The sequence below is a fragment of the Penicillium cosmopolitanum genome (assembly GCF_028827165.1).
Source record: "Penicillium cosmopolitanum strain IBT 29677 chromosome Unknown utg000006l:49.0-5199605.0:1.0-5204138.0, whole genome shotgun sequence".
Lineage (NCBI taxonomy): Eukaryota > Fungi > Ascomycota > Eurotiomycetes > Eurotiales > Aspergillaceae > Penicillium > Penicillium cosmopolitanum.
The window spans coordinates 509337-529132 of record NW_026622676.1 but is presented as its reverse complement, the minus strand read 5'-3'; the positions used below and the strand labels follow the sequence as shown (position 1 = coordinate 529132).

The following is a 19796-nucleotide window of genomic DNA, read 5'->3' as shown; positions in this document are numbered from 1 at the left end:
AGCTCATTTATTTTCCGAATATAGACATAGTCGCGAGGCTGAAATTAAAAAAACTGGCCGAAGGCCCCCACAAGGCTTGTACTAGTAGTCTGCGGTTGAATTTGACTCCGCACGGGAAAATCCACCAGGCACCAGGGGCATGCCCACGTGTAATGCATTAACATGAAGAATCCTGTATAGTGTTAGGGTGCAGGCCTTTTCTTTTGTAGTACGAGTTCTAATGAAACCTCCTTCTACGCTAAGCAAGACTGTGAGCTATAGTAAACGGTATCTGTTCGAACGGTCCTCGTAGATGATCAAATGCAATCAATACTAGATAGTGATAAGTCCGATCATCTTATGCATCCGCCCCAGAACAAAATTTAATGCCTCAGCCTATCTCCCTGTCCTTTTCGCAGTCCAGCCCCAGTTAGGGTATAGGGCCTTGGCTAAATCGGGGCTGTTTCGAAGTACATACTACATTCACCCAGGTTAGAAAGACTAGAACACGGGGCGAAATAGTTAAGTCCATTCAATTCAGATTATAAAGTGTAGGATAGATGCTCAGAATGAGAATGAGAAATAATTCGATAATATAACAACTACTAGTACTACTACACGACTAAATATCATCCTGTGATTTACTTCTGCGCAGGCCTTGAAGTTATGTGGGTCGCGGGTGGCGCCGTACTTCTAGCGGCTCTTGGGGTCACCCCTCTCCTTGCTTCTCCGGATTTGTTCAATCGAGCTGGTGAGTGCACTCCCCCTCTGAGATAAAGTGCTTTTGCTATTTCGAGTCCATTTGATAGTGATGGAATGAAATTGCTAATGACGAGTCTTGTTCTCTAGAAACCTGCGAAGGGAGTATTTCGACTGTGACCATCGAGCCGAGTACTCGAACTGTTACTGTGACCGTTGGAGAGACATCTGCTGGTGCTAGCGCATCTGCATCTGTTACTGCGACGGCCACGGCGACTTCTTCTACACGCTCCGCTTCAACCCAGTCTGGAAATTCGGGGACTTTTACACCTGGTCGTTCTTCCACTGGTAAAACTGGAACTGCTGCGTCGAGGACTCCTAAGGCTTCCCCTAGTACTTCATCGCAGACTTCATCTGATCCTACATCTGATTCTGCTTCCTCTGGTGCCACTTCTGGTGTCACGTCTTCTGGTGCTCCCTCTGGATCTCCATCTACCCGTCCATCTTCAGGTACAAGATCTAAAACCCACGCCTCAGAAATTATCATCGGAAGCCAGACAGTTCCCATTCAAAGCACCCCAACCACGATCTCCCAGTCCGGTCAACCCATCGTGGTCGGCCCATCTGGAATTCAAATTGGATCAGAAACACTGAAAAGCGCAACCACAATGACCGCTGACGGTGTGACTGTGACTTATGACGGGCCCGAAGAGGAGACAGCTACGTCCTCAGGAGCGACGACCTCAGGGGCGACAACCTCAGGAGCGGCCGCGACTGCGACTGCGTCATCCTCTTCAATGGCCTGGGCTGGTTATATCACTATCAATGACCAAACCTATCACATTCCCTCTGATGATTCATCGTTGGATATAGTCCTAGATGATGGGTCGCTGCTTACGCTGTCCTCAGGGCAGGTGTCTATTAATGGTGACAAGGTTGATATTCCTGATAATGTCTCCGATTCACCTACGCTCACTGCTGATGGGCAATCATTTACCGTGGGTGAAGGGTTTGATGGCAATGGCGGTGATGGTGGTGGTGGTGATGGAGGGAGTGGAGGAAGTGGTGGCGGCGGTGGTGGCTCAGGCATATCTAGTCTGATTGATACACTCTCTGGATTAGGTGATGCTGAAAGCTCCCTATCTTCTAGCTTGGACAAGATCACCAGTGGTATCAAGTCCTGGGCCTCTGGGGGCTCAGAGGCGTCTTCACTTTCAGGGTCTATTGATTCCGCACTTGAGAATCTGAACCAGGTGCTTAGTCCCATGAGAAGTATCTCGCAAAGCACTGAACTGCAGGAATTGACAACAGATGGTCTTCGGGTGGTATCCAATGCTTATCCTGAGCTGGAAAGAGGCCGCGATATCCTGAGCTCGATGCAGAAGTTATTGAAAGGTCTTCCTACACTTCGAGACGCTGCTACACAGAATGTGAAGAAATACTGGCTTCGCTATGTAGCTACGGGTGGTGGGCTTTTGGCTTTGGATCAGAGTATCCAAAAGCTAAAGGACTATTCATGGGACGATGCCTTGGTAGCAACAAAGACAGCCACTTCCACAACCGCCACTGCTACATCTGGGACATCTACAACTTCAACCGGATCACCCACAGCTTCTTCATATTTCATTACAACCAAGCGCGGCACTTCTCTCACCAAGTTCAAGGCTTTTGTGCACGGCCTTGACGGCGGCGCGGGAACCCAAATAGCCTATTCGGAGGTTGATCACCAAGGCTACGTGACAGACCTTACAGTGGCCCAGCTTGCTACAGTCAAAGCCCTTCCTTTCATCAGGACAGTTTCCTATAACATCCCTGTGACTGAGCTGGAGGACGACGAGGACTTCCGCGCCGTTCCTAACCGAGCCTTTTCACCTGAATTTGATGAGCTACACGACGTGACCAATCACAAGTCAAGTAAATTGCTTTCGCCGCGGGCTATAGCTCAATCACCTCGGAGCAATAGTGGTTCACACCTCAAAATGATTTCTTCTGACAAGACCGGTAAACCTACCGAGGATTATCTGTTCGACGACACCCTTGGCAAAGGAACAACCATCTATGTCATCGATACGGGCTACGATCTATCAAAACCGGTAAGTGTTCTCACGCAGAAAGAAATGAAAAGGCGTCGTGAAATGCTAATCTTGAACTTTCTATAGGACTTGGCGAGCGCAGGCCGTAAGGTCGATACTTACGTTGTCCCAAATGCTCTGACTCTTAACGGTGTCCCAGCAAACCAGCAAAAGCCGGAAGACCTCACCGACTGGGGTCGCCATGGAACCTCAGTCGCCTCCGTTGCTGGAGGCATAATCCGAGGAGTGGCTTCGAATGCGGACCTGTATCTGGTCAAATACAAGAGTGCATATGACAAGACAACGAATGGCGCTACTAATCTAGTACGCAAGAATGCACCGCTGCCTGCGGTGGAAGATGCCTTTCAAAATGTCTTACAGCACATCAGAAAGAATTCAAATCAAGGAAAGGCGGTTGTCAATATGTCATGGGGTTAGTTATGAATGAAGCCCCGGCCAAAAAAAATGTTGGATGAAATTACTAATTCATGCTTCGATACAACAGGTTCGAAAGTTTCAGCCGCGGACTATGCCGCTCGAAAGACAAGTCTTGAAGACTTTATCTCAGAGCTAGAGCAGCTTGATGTGGTAGTGGTCATTGCTGCGGGAAATGAAAATAAAGAGAAGCTTGAAGATCGTATTCCACAGGGCATGGGCACAGCTACCAACAGTATTATTACAGTGGGTGGTGTGGACGAAGATGGCCAAATTTGGGAACACTCTACATCTCAGGGATCTGGCGGTGGATCTCTGACTGTATTTGCACAGTCTAAGGACCTTGAAATGGACCTTCCTTTCGTTGGGGTGAGGAAGATTGATGGGACAAGCTTCGCTGCTCCAGCTGTCGTAAGTTTCCGGTTGACATATCTCAAGCTGTACGTTTGGAAACTAACCCTTCCTTCTTTCTTTCACTTTAGGCTGGTCTTGCGGCGTATTACCTTGGTATTCCTGATACAAAGAAACTTTTCACAACCGGGAGTGTGTCTACAATGGTGAAGAGTTATATCAAAAAGACCTCTTTCCAGCGAGTTCAGACCATATCAAACTCGAACACTCCAGCAGGCTACAACTTCCCCAGTGAGCTCAAGGTTGCATATAACTTGGCCAGAGGAAATCCTCCGAGTATGTTATGCTATTTCATATCACCGGTCTCATCAGAAAGGCTTACTAAAAATTGAATCCAGACTGTGGAAGTGGAAAAATTCTCCCGCGTGGAGAATCGGATGACGCCTGTCCTGTGGCTTCGGTTTCTACATCGTGAGTTGAAGAATACGAGTGACTTGCATACACAAACTAATTAATTTCAAACCAGGGGAAGGCCCGCCTCATCTAGCCATGAGTCTACAGCCACGACCTCTTCAAAAGGTGGTATCTCTACGCAGTCGTCAACCCCAAGACCGGTGAGCACACCGACGACTACTAGTGCCAACGGGAAAACCACCGGCACTGGCACTGCTACCACCTCAACCGGAACTCCCTCATCCACAGGTAAACTGATATGTAAAGGTGGAGATGGCCCGACCATCTCTCTCGAATCGTTGAATAACCATACAGAGAATGGTGTTGCAACAGAAGGAGGCATGGCACATTGGTGTGATAATTTCCTGTTTCAATTCCATGACCATGTCCCAGAGACGTTCGAGGAGGTTTGGGATAATGCCGTGATGAACGCTACTGTCAAAGTTGACGACTGCCCAAATCCACGATTGATTCCATACAATGATTGTCTGGATTGGTGGGGGAAATCGTCAATGGTTGTGATACCGACAGTGGTGATAAACATGGTGGAACGTACGAAATTGGATGTATCACGATTGATTTGAATCTTAGCGGTGATACATCCAGCTTCAATTATATCTGAATGGTGACGACAGCTAAGCTATATTGATTTTGGTCGAGATCTGGAGATTTTGGTCCAGGGTATAGGAGGACAAGAACTATTCGAGTTTCCCATAGATTGTCTGGTTATAGTTACTTGAATACTATAGTTATAACTAGTTAGTACTACTACTACTAGTATGGGTCAACTCAGATTCCCAGAGTCATGGCCATTGCCTGAAAGTACGTGATAGCTAAATATTAGTGAAAATGATTCTATTCTAAAACATCGGACTACTAACTAGCAGATATCTATAAAAAGGTCTAGAGTCCAGACTCGCCACCGGCAATTAACTCCGATCCATCTCCGAGGTCACGTGCAATCAACGTGATCGATTGGATGGCGGCGTCACAACATTCTCGCTCTCACTCGGGCCGTTTCCAGTCGTTTTTTCCATCCAAATTCGGTCGTCAATTTATTTTATCATCTTATCCATCGCGCAAATATCGTGGTTCAACTCCTTACTTGTTGTTGCGCATCCCGCAATCCCCCCTACTCGACACCCCGATCCTCTTGTCCTTTTCTCCCAACATTTCCGCAAATGTCCGCCACCATGAGATCCGCTCATCTGGTGCGCAATGCCTCCGCTTTGCGCCCGGCATTGACTGGTAAGATTGATTTTCAAGATTATGGTATTATAAGTATTGGCGACAAGTGTATCTGACTTTTTCATGCGCTACAATAGCTCGCTCCCGTGCTACTGCTCTCGGTCCGGCTTCCCTGGCCGCGGCCAGCAGCCTTCTCTTCAATGGTCGCGGAATCCCATCGCAAGTCACTGCTCTCGCTATCTTGATCCCCCAGCAGCGAGCGTACTCTACCGAACAGACCTCCACATCCAACTCCTCTCAGTCATACCCCCCTCCCGGCTTCAATGCTGAAAAAGCCAAGATCCCGCTCCCCCAGGAGCAAGCACAATCCCAATCAGCTGCTCAAACGAAGCAAGATGTGAAGGCGGCTGCGCAAGAGGGCACCGGAAAAGTCACTACGGCCCCTGAAGAGAAGAAGATTGAGGTCAAGAAGGATGCCAAGAAGTTGACCATCGGTCAAAAGATTAAGAAGGAGGTTCAGCACTACTGGGATGGCACAAAGCTGCTTGCTACAGAGGTCAAGATTAGTTCGCGTCTAGCGCTGAAGATGGCCGGTGGATATGAACTCAGCCGCAGGGAACACCGCCAGGTTCGTTAAACATACAAAATGCCGAGGATCGTGGGATCGGATTGGCTAACATGTGCCTTTGGAACAGCTCCAACGCACCACCAAGGATCTGGGTCGACTTGTCCCCTTCTCGATGTTCCTCATCGTCCCCTTTGCCGAACTTCTCCTCCCAGTCGCCCTGAAGATCTTCCCCAACCTGCTACCCAGCACCTACGAGGGCCAGAAGGCGCGCGAGACCAAGGCTCTGAACCTGAGCTCGACCCGCAAGGAGGTCTCCAGCTTCCTGCGCAACACTCTGCGTGAAACCGGTCTGCCCCTGACTGCCGCCACCGTGAAGAACGATGAGTTCACCGACTTCTTCCGCAAGATCCGCACCACCGGCGAGTCCCCCTCGACCGAGGACGTTATCAAGGTCTGCAAGATCTTCAAGGATGATCTCACTCTGGACAACCTGTCCCGCCCGCAGCTGGTCGCCATCTGCCGTTACATGAACCTGAACTCGTTCGGCACTGACGCTATGCTCCGCTACAACATCCGTCACCGCATGCGCCAGATCAAGCGTGACGACCGCGCCATTTTCTACGAAGGTGTGCAGTCTCTCTCCGTCCCGGAACTGCAAATGGCCAGTGCCTCCCGTGGTATCCGCACCCACGGTGTTTCTCCCGCTCGTCTTCGTGAGGATCTCGCCATGTGGCTGGACCTCCGTCTCAAGCAGGGTGTCCCCTCTACCCTGCTCGTTCTGAGCAACGCCTACATGTACACCCAGGGTGGCAAGGAGTCCGAGATGGCTTCGCAGGTTGATGCCCTCAAGTCGGTTCTCTCCAGCATTCCCGAAGAGCTCTTCCACGAGATCGAGCTCGAGGTTCACAACGCCGAGGGCGCTGCTACTAACAAGCAGCGTCTCGAGGTCATCAAGGAGCAGGAAGAGCTGATCGAGGAGGAGAACGAGCAGAACAGCGAGAACGAGGGCAAGGGCGTCTCCGCGCCCAAGGATATCGATGATATCGATGAGAAGGAGGAGGCTAAGGTCGAGGCTGCTACCGATTCTGCTACCAAGCAATCGGCCGAGGCTAACGAGGCCATGAACGAGGGCGCCAAGGCTGAGGAGTCTCCCAAGGCTGAGTCTGAGAAGAAGACGAGCCAGAGCTCGTAGGTTGTTACTTTACTACACAAATGTCTCTTTTATACGTTTGGCTGCGATTTGCTTTGGGGCTTGCACTGTTGATCATATAGACTTTCTTTTTTCTTCCCCGGTCTGGTCCTCTCCTTCGGTTCTCATCTTGTGTTACTTTTTTTATTACGATGTGTTGATAGACTACCCCCTCTCCATCTTTTATTTACCCCCATCTCCATCTCCACCTACTTATACGTCTTGTCTGGATATTTGACTGCTGATTCGCTCTTTACTACACTCATCTTGTCTTGTCTTGTCTTGTCTTTTGTCAACTCTTCACCGTGGAGTCTAGCATTGGTGGTTGCTGACGCAGAACAATAGCTAGCAAGATAGTGTTCTGACAATGAATTGCATGTATCGATAGAAATCATATGAAAATTCTAATACCTTCCAGTTACCAGACAAGTAGTTAACTACTACCTTCCAGGTGGCGACTGTATCTGGTAGCCTAGTGTTGATGGTCGACCCTGTTGATTGTCGTTGTCCCTCACAATAGTAAAGCTGCACCCTCCTTCATCCCATCAACACCATTCACATTCACTCGACCACACCTTGGGACCTATGATCTGATATCTCACTTTTTCATCTTGCCTTCCGACCTTACCTTTCCACCTTACTTTTTCCACCTTGCGCTTCCATCTCATTCGTTGTCATGGCTGACAACAACGGTGATACCGAGCGAAAGCCTCTCACACACGCGGGCTTTGACAACCCCGAAGTCCTGAATGCTGTTAGCCCTCATCCAACCTTCGGTTACTTTCACGGTAAGCACAGAAGTCACGCCTGGCTTTGATCAAACCAGAAACAACTCATCTTATACTAACTATGTATGAACAGGCCCAATCCCAAACCTCAACCTCCTCCAAGGAATTCCATCCGAGAACGCGGCTACCAATGCCATTTCATACGTTGATCCAACGCACTCGGTAATTTGTGACGTCGTCGGAGAAAATGGGGAAATGTGCGGCAAGATCTATCCTCGACCCAGCGCGCTGAGAAAGCATTTGAGGAAGAAACATCCTGGCTCTGGTGTTGGTTCGTTTGTCCTCAATACCCCCCGAGTATCGCTTAAGAAGCGATATGTTTACTCTATTGCTTCTTGTGCTGATTCATGGGATTTGCTTGCGCCTTCCTGTCTAGTCATGCCCCCAGTCCTCGGGGAGATCAGCCCTCTCCAAATCCACACCGCGGAGTGTGCCCTCAAGAAACGGGTATTGCTAGGTGGCTGCCGCAATGCGGTCTACCTGAACGAGCCGAGACGCGGATATGGACTGATCACGGAATACTGTGATGCTCTCGAGTGGATAGCGTGAGTCTTATCTTTCCTGTCGCGATTCCCCAGTGAGGTTTAGGGACAGGCTGCTGATTCTTAAAGGGCAATTAATCCGCGATTCGCCGCTCGCTTTGGAAGACGCTTCCATCACAAGTCTCTCGATTTCGGATCGGAACTTATCGAGGAGACAGTGATCCTTGATGAACTATCCGGAAGCTATACGTGGTCGAGTACATGGAGACGTCCCTCGGGAGGAAAGACGAGAGCTACCCTGATGAAAAGTGTGTCTGCAAAGACAAAGGGACCTCTGATGAATCGTCAGTATTCAATCCCAAGTCGAGGAAAGAGAACTCCAAAGAAAAGTGGAGCGACGCCATCATGGGCTGTTCAAGTTGTTGGTAGGAGGGTGAATCTTCCTTACCGGTCTAAATCGACTTCTCTGGACACTGAACTTGAGGTATGTTGGAATTGGTTTTCCAGCGAGTTCGTACTGACGTACCGCCTGCAGGAACTGTTTAAACAGCTGCAACTTTCAAATGATGCCGAGATGAATCTTTGAAGCGTCTCGGCGGGTGGATCGATTGATTCGGGGACAGGCTTGCAGGGTAGGAAAATTTGCAATTTATCACTGGTGCTTGCGGAAAGTACTGACAAATTCCGGAAAAGGTTCAGCTTACTACATATCTTTGACTGTCAATGAGTTCAAGTATCCTTCAGCTTCCCTCCAAGATGCGTGCTTATGATTATGCGGCGGATTTCCTTTTCGACATCTCTAACTACGCTCACAACCCCCGCCGTGAAGGTTATCATACTACGAAGAAGGTTCATAAAGACCAGAAAGTTATGATGGAGTTGTTGTTGATTACGCGTGGATAAGGGGAACATCACACTGGGGAATTCTGATAGAGTTCAAATATCAGCTTGGAAAGGCCTGTCTTGTGCCGAACCTTGGGTCAAATCATCTATCTACGAACTGCCTTTCAGTAATTCATTACGAGATATTCGCTCCCAGTGCGTGTTTCGAGGCCGATGATCTACAGAAGCTCATACGAGCTGATAAATGAATGCAAAAGAGGGAAAGGTGGTGGTACTGAGAGAAGAGAGATGGGAGCTAAGCTATCTAGAGACAGAAGGGACGGAATGGCGATCGGGGTTATCGCTAAACCCCAACAGGCTGAGTCGACATGGGTATCCTTTCATCCCGATCCATATAACGATTATTAGAGAGCCTCAATCGTGGTGACATGACCTAGGATTTGCCCAGGCCCCATCTTCTGGGCTCACGGTATCCCGTGGATGGCGATCATGCCTCGACAGTTTACACACATTATCTGCTACACGATGGCCCACTGGATTCGTTCCATCAAGAAGCCCACGACAAGTCATGTCAAGCAATCGAACGTGCGAGGAGACAAGTCCAAGAACAATAGGCGATGTTCGATGCCTATTTTCAATCCTCGGGTGCTATACCACATATGCACAACTTGATGGAATTCTACCCATTTCAAGCGGAGTACATATTCTACCAGCTGGAGCTATTTGATGCCACGGAGAAAGTTTCAATCACAAGGGCACCCCGTGGGCTCGGGTATTCCTTGCTGATCGCCCCGCGCTCTTGCGTCCTACTGATAGAAGAGGATACAAGTGGGTTGATAATCCCATTTTAATGGAGCCACCTCCAAACCTGCCTGGGGATTGAGAGATGCTTCATCTGCATATCTGCTGCACGATGGCCCACAGGAATCGTTGCATCAGATTGCCATCTAGCATTCGGCGCTGAGCTCTAGGATCGGCTCGATGAAATTTTGAAAATACAATCCAGAGGGAATGCGGTCAAAACTAACCAACAAAGTCTGCCGGGAGGAAAAGCGAACGTCAATCTCGGGACTCATTCTGTGACATCCAGGTCATGCCTAGCATCTAGAATCGTTCCAAATTTCTTGAGTTGTCTAAAGCTCCAAGAGAAGAAATATTTCTTGAAGAATGAAAGTATTTGTCCCGCTGATGCGGAGCTGCGAGCCTGCCTCAGCTGTGCTGCAATGGAAGAAACGGTGAAAATCAGCCATGCGTGGCTTTATCCATGGGCACATCAAGCACCAGCTAGTCCAGATATACCTCTTGCCCGGAATATCGAAATCTCCGCCGAGACCGGTATTGTTCGCGCTGTTTAGATTCTATCCTGGAGCTTGCATTCGATAACCGCCGTTCCGATGAGCTTAGAGTCTCGAAATGCACCAACGAGAGTTACGGCACCCGGCATTCCTCGCTGATCGCTCGACGCTCTGCACTCTTGATTCAAGTTCACGAATAACGAGGAAGGAAGAGGATTCATCATCCCACTGTGAAATAAGCCACCCCAATACCTACCCGGGGAGTGAAAGAGGCATTCATGCACTAAGCTGACGTTTAGTTTGTTATTAATCGAAAAATAATTCCACCTCATTTCTGTTTTCTTTATGCATAGATCGGCAGGTATGTAGGCTGGCGGGTGCAGTACTGAACTCCAATATTTGCAGAGATCGTCCCGATAGATGAAAAATTAAGCCCACTCTGTCAATTAATATGGGAGAAGTAAATATAGACTAGTCGTCCACGTACATGGCGAATTGATCAAGTGATGCAACTTGAAGTTCAACTTCAAGTTAGGGCAGCAGTGCATCTCGGGCCATTAGTCACCCCCGCAGAGCGACCTCGGCCTCGGCTACGAGTTTCCCCTCCGCATTAACATTAACTGGGGTTAGTTATACACTGCCCATCCTTGTACTACTTCCGAGTTTACAATGAGAAGGCTCCAACTACACCTCCTTCAAATCATCCGCAGATTCACCACCAGTCGCCCATTGCTACATCACCCCCACAAGCCCCTGATGCCACGACTAAATCCCGCTTCCCTGGTAAGTCTTCATTTCCTTCTGCGCCTACCCGACTGCACGCGTATCCGTCTGAGCCATTTGCATTTCCCACGCCCTGGATTTACTATTCTGGTCCCCGTGTCTCCACTGCGCTGCAGAACTGCTGTATGGTTGCTTTTTGGTCCAATTTCCCGTTCTCTTATCTCTGCCTCCACGAACTGTTTTCGGTTCTCGGCTCATTTCGCTCTCCGTCGTCCATGTGGAGCAATCACATTGGGACTCCTTGGGCCAGTTGGCCCGTTTGACCCGCTATGATGCGTGGATGTTGGTGATTTGAGATGAGATGTGAGATGTGAGATGTCGAATGTTCATCCTGGCAAAACAAGATTTCCCACCTGGCACTCCTTCTGGCACACATGTCTTGCTCGCTACGTCATGCGCGCACCGTCGTGGATGGACATCCCCCCTTGCCAGTGTGATGGCGCTGAAACACAACCCGGGTCGCGTGGCAAGAAGAAAGAAAGAACGGGAAAAGAAAAACCTTAGACGAAAGCCAAAGATACGCATTGCCAACGCAAACGCCGAAAAAAGAAAAGAAAACATCGTAACCATGGAGTTAACGGTTTCATTGCCAGTGCTGACATGGAGATACTAGGAAGCTATCAATAGACTTCGAACATACGTTCCTCCGCCAACGGCATATGGAGACGTCCCGCTCAGTAGACGAGCTGCAGTATTGATACTGCTGTATGCCGATCCTAATGGCGAGCTGCGAGTTGTGATTACGATCCGGGCCAAGACATTGAGTTCGTGTACGCGTGCTCCCTTCCCTTCCCTTCCTTTCCTCCCCCTGAGAAATCAAGGAGAGGCCCTGGAAACAAGGCCGATGCTGCACAACATGCAGACTAGCGCTAACCCGATTCTATCCATCTAGATGCAGGCGAAGCTGCTTTACCAGGAGGTATGTGGAGATCGGCGAAGAATACGCCGCAAGAAGAAAGAAGTCCCTCAAACAGCCCCAAAAAGCAAAGAGCAAAAGCAGAACTGCCCCCCAAAAAAGCAACAAGGGAACTCCCGCCCGATCAGCAGGGCCGCATTCCTAATCCAGAAAACGCGTTCTGCGATATCCTGGGGAAAAAGCGGACGATCCCTGCACTATGTTCAGCATTCTCCCATTCCAATGCCCATGCCATGCCATGCCATGCTCATGCTCATGCTCATGCCCATGCCGCGCCTCGTTCCCTTCGTATCGGCGTATCGGCGTATACCCTATGTATAGACTGATATTGACATTATACTTTTTTCAATAGGAAAAGCAGATACACTAGACGAAACGCCATTCCAGACCGCACGCCGCGAAGCATGGGAAGAAATCGGCTTATCCGATATCGACCAGCCACTGCCGGCACCATTTACTGTCGAGCACCTCTGCGAGTTGCCGGCAAATCTTGCCAAAACGGAACTGGTTGTGCGGCCCTGCGTCGCATTACTGCACTCATTTGACGAGGCGACGGGCGCGAATGCAGACCCTGAGATCTCGCTAATTCCTAAGCTAGATGCGCGTGAAGTTGCGGCTGTGTTTACGGCGAGATTTGAGGACTTTTTGCGCTTGAATATTGAGCATGATGATGATAAGCACAAGCACCGGGGTCAAGGTGTTGACAAGGATAAGCATGCGGATCCGGGGCAGTGGTATCGCGGGTCGTGGAGTTTGTGGCACCATTCCAACTGGCGCAGTAGGTTTTTCAATTTCTTTCTTTTCTTGGGGTTCCCCTTTTCTTGCACTGTTCATTTCCCGAATCCCAATCTTGAGGTGACCCAGGGAGGTGTTTATCCCTGCATCTCCTCAGCGTCAGCCTCAAGGCGTCCGGGGCCCTCAGGCATCCCATTTCCATTTTTAATCCCACTCCTGCTTCTCCCTCTGCCACCCCCTGTCGGGATTCGCCTGGAAGGCAACGGCCAGCTCTGGATCATGCTCCCTTTCTTACGAATACACTACACAACACATGGGTTAAGGCATGGGAAGGGGTGGGCCGCTGTCAGACGGGACCCACCGGGCCGGTTGGCGTTTGCTCCAGTCTCGCAAAAAGAGGACAGAAGAATGTCAATGGCAACCGAGAAAGGTATATGCAGGGCTCTGGCAGGGGGAGGATGTCGCACCGACCATGCTTGGAGTGGGGATAGGTGGATCCTAGAATTTAGGATCTGGGACCTAGGACCCTGGAACCGATCCGGGGAGGGGGAAGCAGAGCAACAGGAACAGGAACAGGCACAGGAACGGAACCAGCTGACACATTGCATTAGTGCACCATTTCTTTGTCCCGGTCAACGAGCGAGTGGTCAAGCCTCGGGGTGGGGGTCAAAGTCCGTCACAACAACGGGCGGTGGAGGAGCTAGAAGCGCAGGAACAGAGTGGGCTAGTGCAGCGATATCGCGTGTTCGGAATGACCGCGCGAATCATCGTGGACGCAGCGCGAGTGGCGTATGGGCGTGAACCTGAGTTCGAGCATAATAGCCACTTTGGGGATGAAGCGATGATCGCCCAATTGCGGCGAATGGGTCGATTGAGCGCCCGACGCCAACCCTCGGACGAACTGACCCGCGAAATGATGGAGCGGGCAGCTAAACTCAGTTAGTTTAGTTCAGTGGAGGTAACTGGAAGTAGTTAGACTGGAGGAAATGAACTCAGAACTCTGCTGCAGCCCGAGCTGGGCCAGTTGTCAATGTGCTAGTAAGTTCGTATACGTAGGTGTAGGCAGGGTGGGAGGAGGTGTGGGAGTATTAGTAGTACACCTCCCTCCTTCCTCTTCAACCTCAACTCAACTCACCTCAACTTCACATCTACATCTACTCTACTCACACCTACTCTTTCCTCTCTCCCCTCTCTCCCCTCTCCCCTCTACCTCATCTACCTGCCTCCACTCCTCCGTACTCGTCATTTCATCATTCAGCCCTTGCAGCCCCTCGCGTTGCGTCCGTGCGCCGATCGCTTCCTTTGACTCTTTCACCTTTGCCTTTGCTTTACCTTGCACTGCTCTTATCTGGTTCCTGGCTTATTCCTGGCTTATTCCTGGCATACCCTATTCCTGGCCTGTTCCCTGTGGCGGGCCTTGCTTTGCATTATATTTATTACCCGGCCTTTGTCCCTCGAGTCCTTTGTTCTCATGTCGTGCATTTAACTCTTTTCTTCGGAGCTCATCATGCTCTCTCCCACTTCCCTCGACATCTATCGCATGGCTCCCCCAGTTCGACCTTCACGATCACTCGAAGGTTTAGAAAGAGTGATTCCTCCAACACTGGAAAAATTACCCTACACTTCATATACCCCATTTACTCCATATACATATACTCCGACCACATCGACTCGCTCCAACCTCTTCCTCAACAAACCTCTCCCCGCAATGCCACTCGACGAACCCGAGCCCGAGTACTCTGGTATGTGGACCGACTCCGACAGCGACGACGACGACAGTACCGTCGACAGCATCGCCAGTCCAAGCGAACCACGCTGCTCAACCGAGAGTTATCCCATCTTCGTCAGCTCTGGCTCCGACGACTTCGACCTGGTCGATCATCCGACCCCCGCCGATCCCTTGGATGCGATCGTCGCTCCACAACGTCCCCTTCCCCCGCGCACGGACTCGCCCGTGTCGAGCATCTCCGCCCTCACCTCCAACTCCGATGCTCAGTACGGTCGCCCCTCGCAGTGGTCACAGACCCAGACCCAGAACCAGACACAGCCTACTCGACCAGGTACCAACCACTACTTCCGCGAGAAGAAATGGGATTTCTTCCCGGAGCTGGCAACCCCCGGGTCGCTCCCCGCCAGAGGTGCCAGCGGACGCGTGAGTCCCAGCCTTCGAAATGGAAAGACTCGCAAGAAGGAGGGCCGCCTGGGCCTCTCGGCCAAGCGGAAGCGTTGGCACTCGCTTGATAGACCAGGAATGGGAGGACTGGCGCAGGCTCGCGACTCCTTCAAGACATATGTTCACCGCACACTTGCCCGCGATTCACCAGATTCGACCAAGGCCAAAGACTCACAACGCCCGGCAACAGCCCAGCCCACCTCGCTCCAGCAAAGGAGAGGCCTCAGTGTGAAACCACTCGAATCCTCCTCGCTAGATGTGAATATGAACATGCGGGCACTATCTTTACACACTATGGCCAGTTCCAGCGCCAGCGAAATGCCCGACAGCCCCCGCTCCCCACGCCAAAAACAACTCGCATTACCCATGTCACCGTACCAAAAATACGGATCCGCCATTTGGGAAACACCCAAGAAATCAAAGAAGCGCGCCAATGTCAAACAGCCTGCGGCGTCCCGGTCGGCTTCTCATCTCGTCTACACAAACCCAACCCCGCCCCTCTCCCCGCCACTCAAGACACAATTGCAGCAGAATACCCGTGATGCAGTCTGCGCCTTGCAGGGTGGAACTAGTCAGATGCTCTTTGCAATCGATGGCGCGAAGAAAAAAATGTCCGAGTCCAGGGATGAACGGCGTCGTGAACAGCTCAAGTCGCAAATCAAGTTGGTTGGACCGGTCAATCCGCATACGTGTTCGCAGGATCCGTGGCTTTAATTGAGTCGTAGCCACGGTATCTTGTCGATACCTTCCTTTATCTTTCTTTGTTGTGTTATATTCTATTTTTCTTCTTTGTTTAATTTGGAGTCTTGGTATTCAGCTTGGCTGGTTTTACGATCTTACGACATATCTTTCATTGGGGCTATGGAAAGCGTTTTGGACATTCCCTCATATTTCTTTACTGTTTTGTTTATTCCCATATTTAGCATCTCATCTCGTGTTCTTTGAATCGGTATTTGGCATTTTGGGCATTGGTTTCTTTGGTTAGTTAGCATCACCCGCGGCGTCGGGATGGGGAAACATTTGAGTCTCAGATACTTTTCGATACCTTCAAGTTGCAGGTTGGATCCAATCATATATTCTTTTTTTTACTAGTAATCCTGTTCACCAATTGAATTGAATTGAATCAAGTTCAAAGTCCTCCCAACTCCGTAATCTATAACAAACACATGATAAGAACCACCGAGCGTGCAATACCCCATGCACCACGAACTGCATCACATACAGCAAATCCTCGCATCCCAACCAGCCCCATTTAACAGCGACCTACATCTGCATCACGCCCTCCTACATGTATGTACATTACCCTCCTAACCTCCGCACCAATCCAATCCCATCAGACAACGCAAGCTTCGCCACCGATTTAAGGATCAAGCCCTGACGAGGGCGGGGTAATATGCAATCTCCCCTCACTCCCCTGCGTCAGTCTAACCCGTGGAGTATCGGTGAAAAGAGCGGTGTCGATCTGGATGTCATACCTCAACTCACTGGGCATGTCTGGGCAAATCCTACTCGACTGGAAGTCGTGCCCGAATTGTGTCATATGCATGGCGCCTTGCTTTGAGTTCGGGCTTCTGTACCCGTCAGTGTTGTAGTTATTCGAGTGTACCCGTGTACAGTTAGCACTTTGTAGGGTACGTATTTGATGCCCAGGTGTATCTTGGGTATGTACACTCGTATACTAATACACCTGGTGAGGCAGGTACAATACATGTTGATCGATCACGATACGTACCTCACTGCACGTACCTGTACCTGTACCTGACTACATACTAGTACATCACGATCCGATACTTTAGGTTCAAGCTGTCACCGTCACCATCACCGTCACCGACTTTATGTCGATCGGGATCTCCCCGTTCAAGTTTCGCGCAGATTCGCACATATGACGGACTATCGACCCTGCATGTATTGAATCGCTTGCAGATGCTATTGATTTGGGCTGGTGATCGTCAGCCTATCGTTGAGATGTTGATCTGTGGGGTGCATTTCTAGTTTCAAGGTGCGATGTATACACGTCAATGGGCGGTGTTTGAGATGTGCGGACCTTTGATTTGGGATCTAATTTTTAGTGGAACTTCGCATATTGGAGCTTGGTTTAATTACTAGTAGCCTTAACCCATTCAAGTTCTGATGGAATGCAGACTCGCCACTTTTTATTATCATCAGTTACTGATAAACGAGTTTTGAAAGCCGACACTGAACGACCCAGGCACGACCAGGTGCCTATAGACAACGCAATACTATATACAAATCTCATGCTCCAATCGATGAAGAATATACAACTGCAGTACAACAAGATTCTGAATCCCACACGAATCGCCACCAAGCTAACTTTCCCTCATTTAAGCTGCAACTCCCCCTTCTCAACAACCAACCGAACAATATCCTTATTCAGCCCATCCCAATGCTTCCTCCCCTTAACAAACCAATACCCCAACGCAAAAAGCGTCGTGGCCCCAAAAATCGGCGAAGCATAATTCATATTCTCCCCGGTAACAGGCAAGTACGACGGAAACGCCAGCCAAACAGTAACCCAAGCAGTATAAACAAGGGCAAAAATGTTCACCGGCAGACCCCAGATTCCCATATTCCACTCGCCCAATGGTGCGCGAGTCTGCGCCTGGAATCGATTGTGCACCATGCATGCGATTGCGATGAAGTATGATACGAATAGGCCGATTGAGCCTAGTGCTACGAAGGCTTGGAAGGCGGCTGTGTCGGCGATGTTTAGACAGGCTAGACACATTACTATGACGACTGGTAGCCAGACAGCGCGGATGGGGACGTTGTGTCTTCGATCGATCTGGAAGGTGGAGAAGGGGGGGGGGATGTTAGCGTGGTGTTGTGGTATGTCAAAAACGTGGCTCGACTCAGCCCAACTTGGCATCGCCGAGATCAGCACAGGTCAACTGAACGTATCCCAGTGGCTGGCTGAAGCGCAATAATAGCAAAACTATTTGAAATAAACTCACATAAGCGAACCAGCGCGGCAAAGCGCCATCCCGAGCCCAGGCCCACGTTAACCGAGAGACGGATGCAATACTGGCTAGGTTAACCGACAGCGAGATAACGAGTAAACCGCAGACCAGGGCTGTGGCGGCTTTGAGAGATCCGGTGGCTTGTTGGCAGATATGGATGATGGGAAAGCTTTGGGATTGGGCTTCTTCTACTGAGCCCATTGTGAATAGGATGCAGATTACCATGCCGTAGGCGAGGACGCCGTTTGTCACGACTGTGTAGAAGATTGAGCGTGGGACGGCTTGGCGGGCTTGTCGGGTTTCTTCGCTCATGTGGACTGCGCCGTCAAAGCCTGTAGAGTAGGGAAGGGAGGTTAATCGTGGCCATTGTATGTGTGGCGAGAGGAGGTACAGTGGTGTTGCAAAAATGTTGAAACCCCATATTGACTGTTCTTGTCTCCGCCTGCTAATCGCAAACTAGTAGCTACCTGAGATGAAATAGATAGGCCAATCTATTCCATCTCAGGTAGCTACTAGTTTACTATTAGTAGGCGGTAAATTATGGTGGGCAATATGGGGTTTCAAACTTTTGCAACGCCATTGTATACTCGGGTCATATCACGTACCAACAAAACCCCAGACGGGCGTGAGAAGTCCGATATTCCACGATGCAAAGTCCGAGTTCCAGCCGCTCCAGGATTGTGTTTTCAGGAAGACGAATTCGGCCGAATGGCGAGGTGCCAGCGCCACGAAGACGACGAGGAATATCACGAAGAGACTGACGTGAAGGATACCCGCGCATAGTTCGATCCATGGGATCAGCGGGAAGGCGTACATGTTCATCAGAGCTTGCACGATAAGCATTGCGAAGATGATCAGCGTCAAGTGCCATGCCTTTGGGTCGTACTCCGGGTAATGGGCGCTAGCTAGGCCTTGGATCATCGTGGCGGTGGTGTTGGCAACGCCGGCGAGTGTTGATATCCATGCGAACCAGGTTACCCAGCCTGTTAAACATTAGCCTTGGACAGTGGATTGCGGTGATGACGAGCCATCACTAGGTATAGTACGTACCCTGCATCCATGTGATGAATTTCTTCTGACTTGGAGGTGCCAGGTAATTTGTCCAGTGATACTGCGCACCCGCAATAGGCTGCATTGACGCCATTTCCGCCAGTGACGCCGACTGCGCCATTGCGCCGCACACGACGATGAGAATGCCCCATGCTAATGCTTGTGGTCCACCGTTTGTGAGGACTGCACTCAAATTACTGTCTGTCGTCAGCAGAAGGTTGATTAATTCATGGCAATTACTGGTCAACCTACAGCGCTTGTGTCTCCCAGCTGGACATGTATGTCAAGGAGAAGAAGAAAATCTGAGTAAAGTTGAACAAGCGCTATTGTGCAAATTTCCGAGTCAGTTTGATAGTACTAATCTTTGCGATAGAACTTCCCAAGTCCGCGGCCATACCTTAACACTTGTTTGATCAGTCGGTGCATTCGAAGCTGAAACGCCATTGCCATTCGAACCGGCGTGGTTTTCAGGCAACGCCCGATCAACAGACGCGTCAGCGCCCTTATACGCGGTCATTTCATGGGATTCCATGGTGTCAGGGTATCAGCGAAAAAAAAATCCCATGTGGTTGAAAAAGCACAGGTTGGGGTCCATGGATATTTGAAATCAGAGACTTAATCAGAGCGGCACAGGAGAAAAGTCAAAAGGCCAAAATGGCCAGACTCATCTCCGCTTCAACAGGGATCGTGCAGGATACAGGAATCCCATGGCCCCCAAAGCGAAGATCTGCACTGCACGTCGCATCCACCAAGGTGGTGGATAGTGGTGGCTGGATCTTGGCCGATCCTGGAGGAGTTTAGTTTGGACATCAGGATCAA

At 50.1% G+C, this 19796-nt stretch overlaps 6 protein-coding genes across 6 annotated transcripts; 5 read left to right on the top strand and 1 right to left on the bottom strand.

Moving 5' to 3' along the window:
• Positions 1–645: 645 nt before the first annotated feature.
• Positions 646–4573, top strand: N7509_004714 (S8 family peptidase; the record flags this gene model as incomplete). Its single annotated transcript, XM_056629351.1, has 7 exons — positions 646–730; positions 829–2771; positions 2838–3183; positions 3256–3596; positions 3668–3872; positions 3935–4007; positions 4063–4573. 7 exons carry the CDS (start codon positions 646–648, stop codon positions 4571–4573), a joined length of 3504 nt encoding a protein of 1167 aa, XP_056488653.1.
• Positions 4574–5170: 597 nt separating this feature from the next.
• On the top strand, positions 5171–6937 carry N7509_004713 (MRS7 family protein; the record flags this gene model as incomplete). Its single annotated transcript, XM_056629350.1, has 3 exons — positions 5171–5237; positions 5315–5805; positions 5873–6937. 3 exons carry the CDS (start codon positions 5171–5173, stop codon positions 6935–6937), a joined length of 1623 nt encoding a protein of 540 aa, XP_056488652.1.
• A 673-nt stretch (positions 6938–7610) lies between these two features.
• Positions 7611–8271, top strand: N7509_004712 (uncharacterized protein; the record flags this gene model as incomplete). The annotated part of the gene is made up of 2 exons (XM_056629349.1): positions 7611–7722; positions 7796–8271. The coding sequence occupies 2 exons, from the start codon at positions 7611–7613 to the stop codon at positions 8269–8271; spliced, it is 588 nt and encodes a 195-aa protein (XP_056488651.1).
• Positions 8272–11693: 3422 nt separating this feature from the next.
• N7509_004711 (NUDIX hydrolase) lies at positions 11694–13719 on the top strand (the record flags this gene model as incomplete). The annotated part of the gene is made up of 5 exons (XM_056629348.1): positions 11694–11705; positions 11739–11895; positions 12018–12044; positions 12394–12819; positions 13388–13719. The coding sequence occupies 5 exons, from the start codon at positions 11694–11696 to the stop codon at positions 13717–13719; spliced, it is 954 nt and encodes a 317-aa protein (XP_056488650.1).
• Positions 13720–14283: 564 nt separating this feature from the next.
• Positions 14284–15663, top strand: N7509_004710 (uncharacterized protein; the record flags this gene model as incomplete). The annotated part of the gene is made up of 1 exon (XM_056629347.1): positions 14284–15663. The coding sequence occupies one exon, from the start codon at positions 14284–14286 to the stop codon at positions 15661–15663; it is 1380 nt and encodes a 459-aa protein (XP_056488649.1).
• Positions 15664–17287: 1624 nt separating this feature from the next.
• N7509_004709 (uncharacterized protein) lies at positions 17288–19509 on the bottom strand (the record flags this gene model as incomplete). The annotated part of the gene is made up of 6 exons (XM_056629346.1): positions 17288–17752; positions 17922–18259; positions 18533–18910; positions 18978–19174; positions 19230–19300; positions 19375–19509. 6 exons carry the CDS (start codon positions 19507–19509, stop codon positions 17288–17290), a joined length of 1584 nt encoding a protein of 527 aa, XP_056488648.1.
• Between the last annotated feature and the right edge of the window lie 287 nt (positions 19510–19796).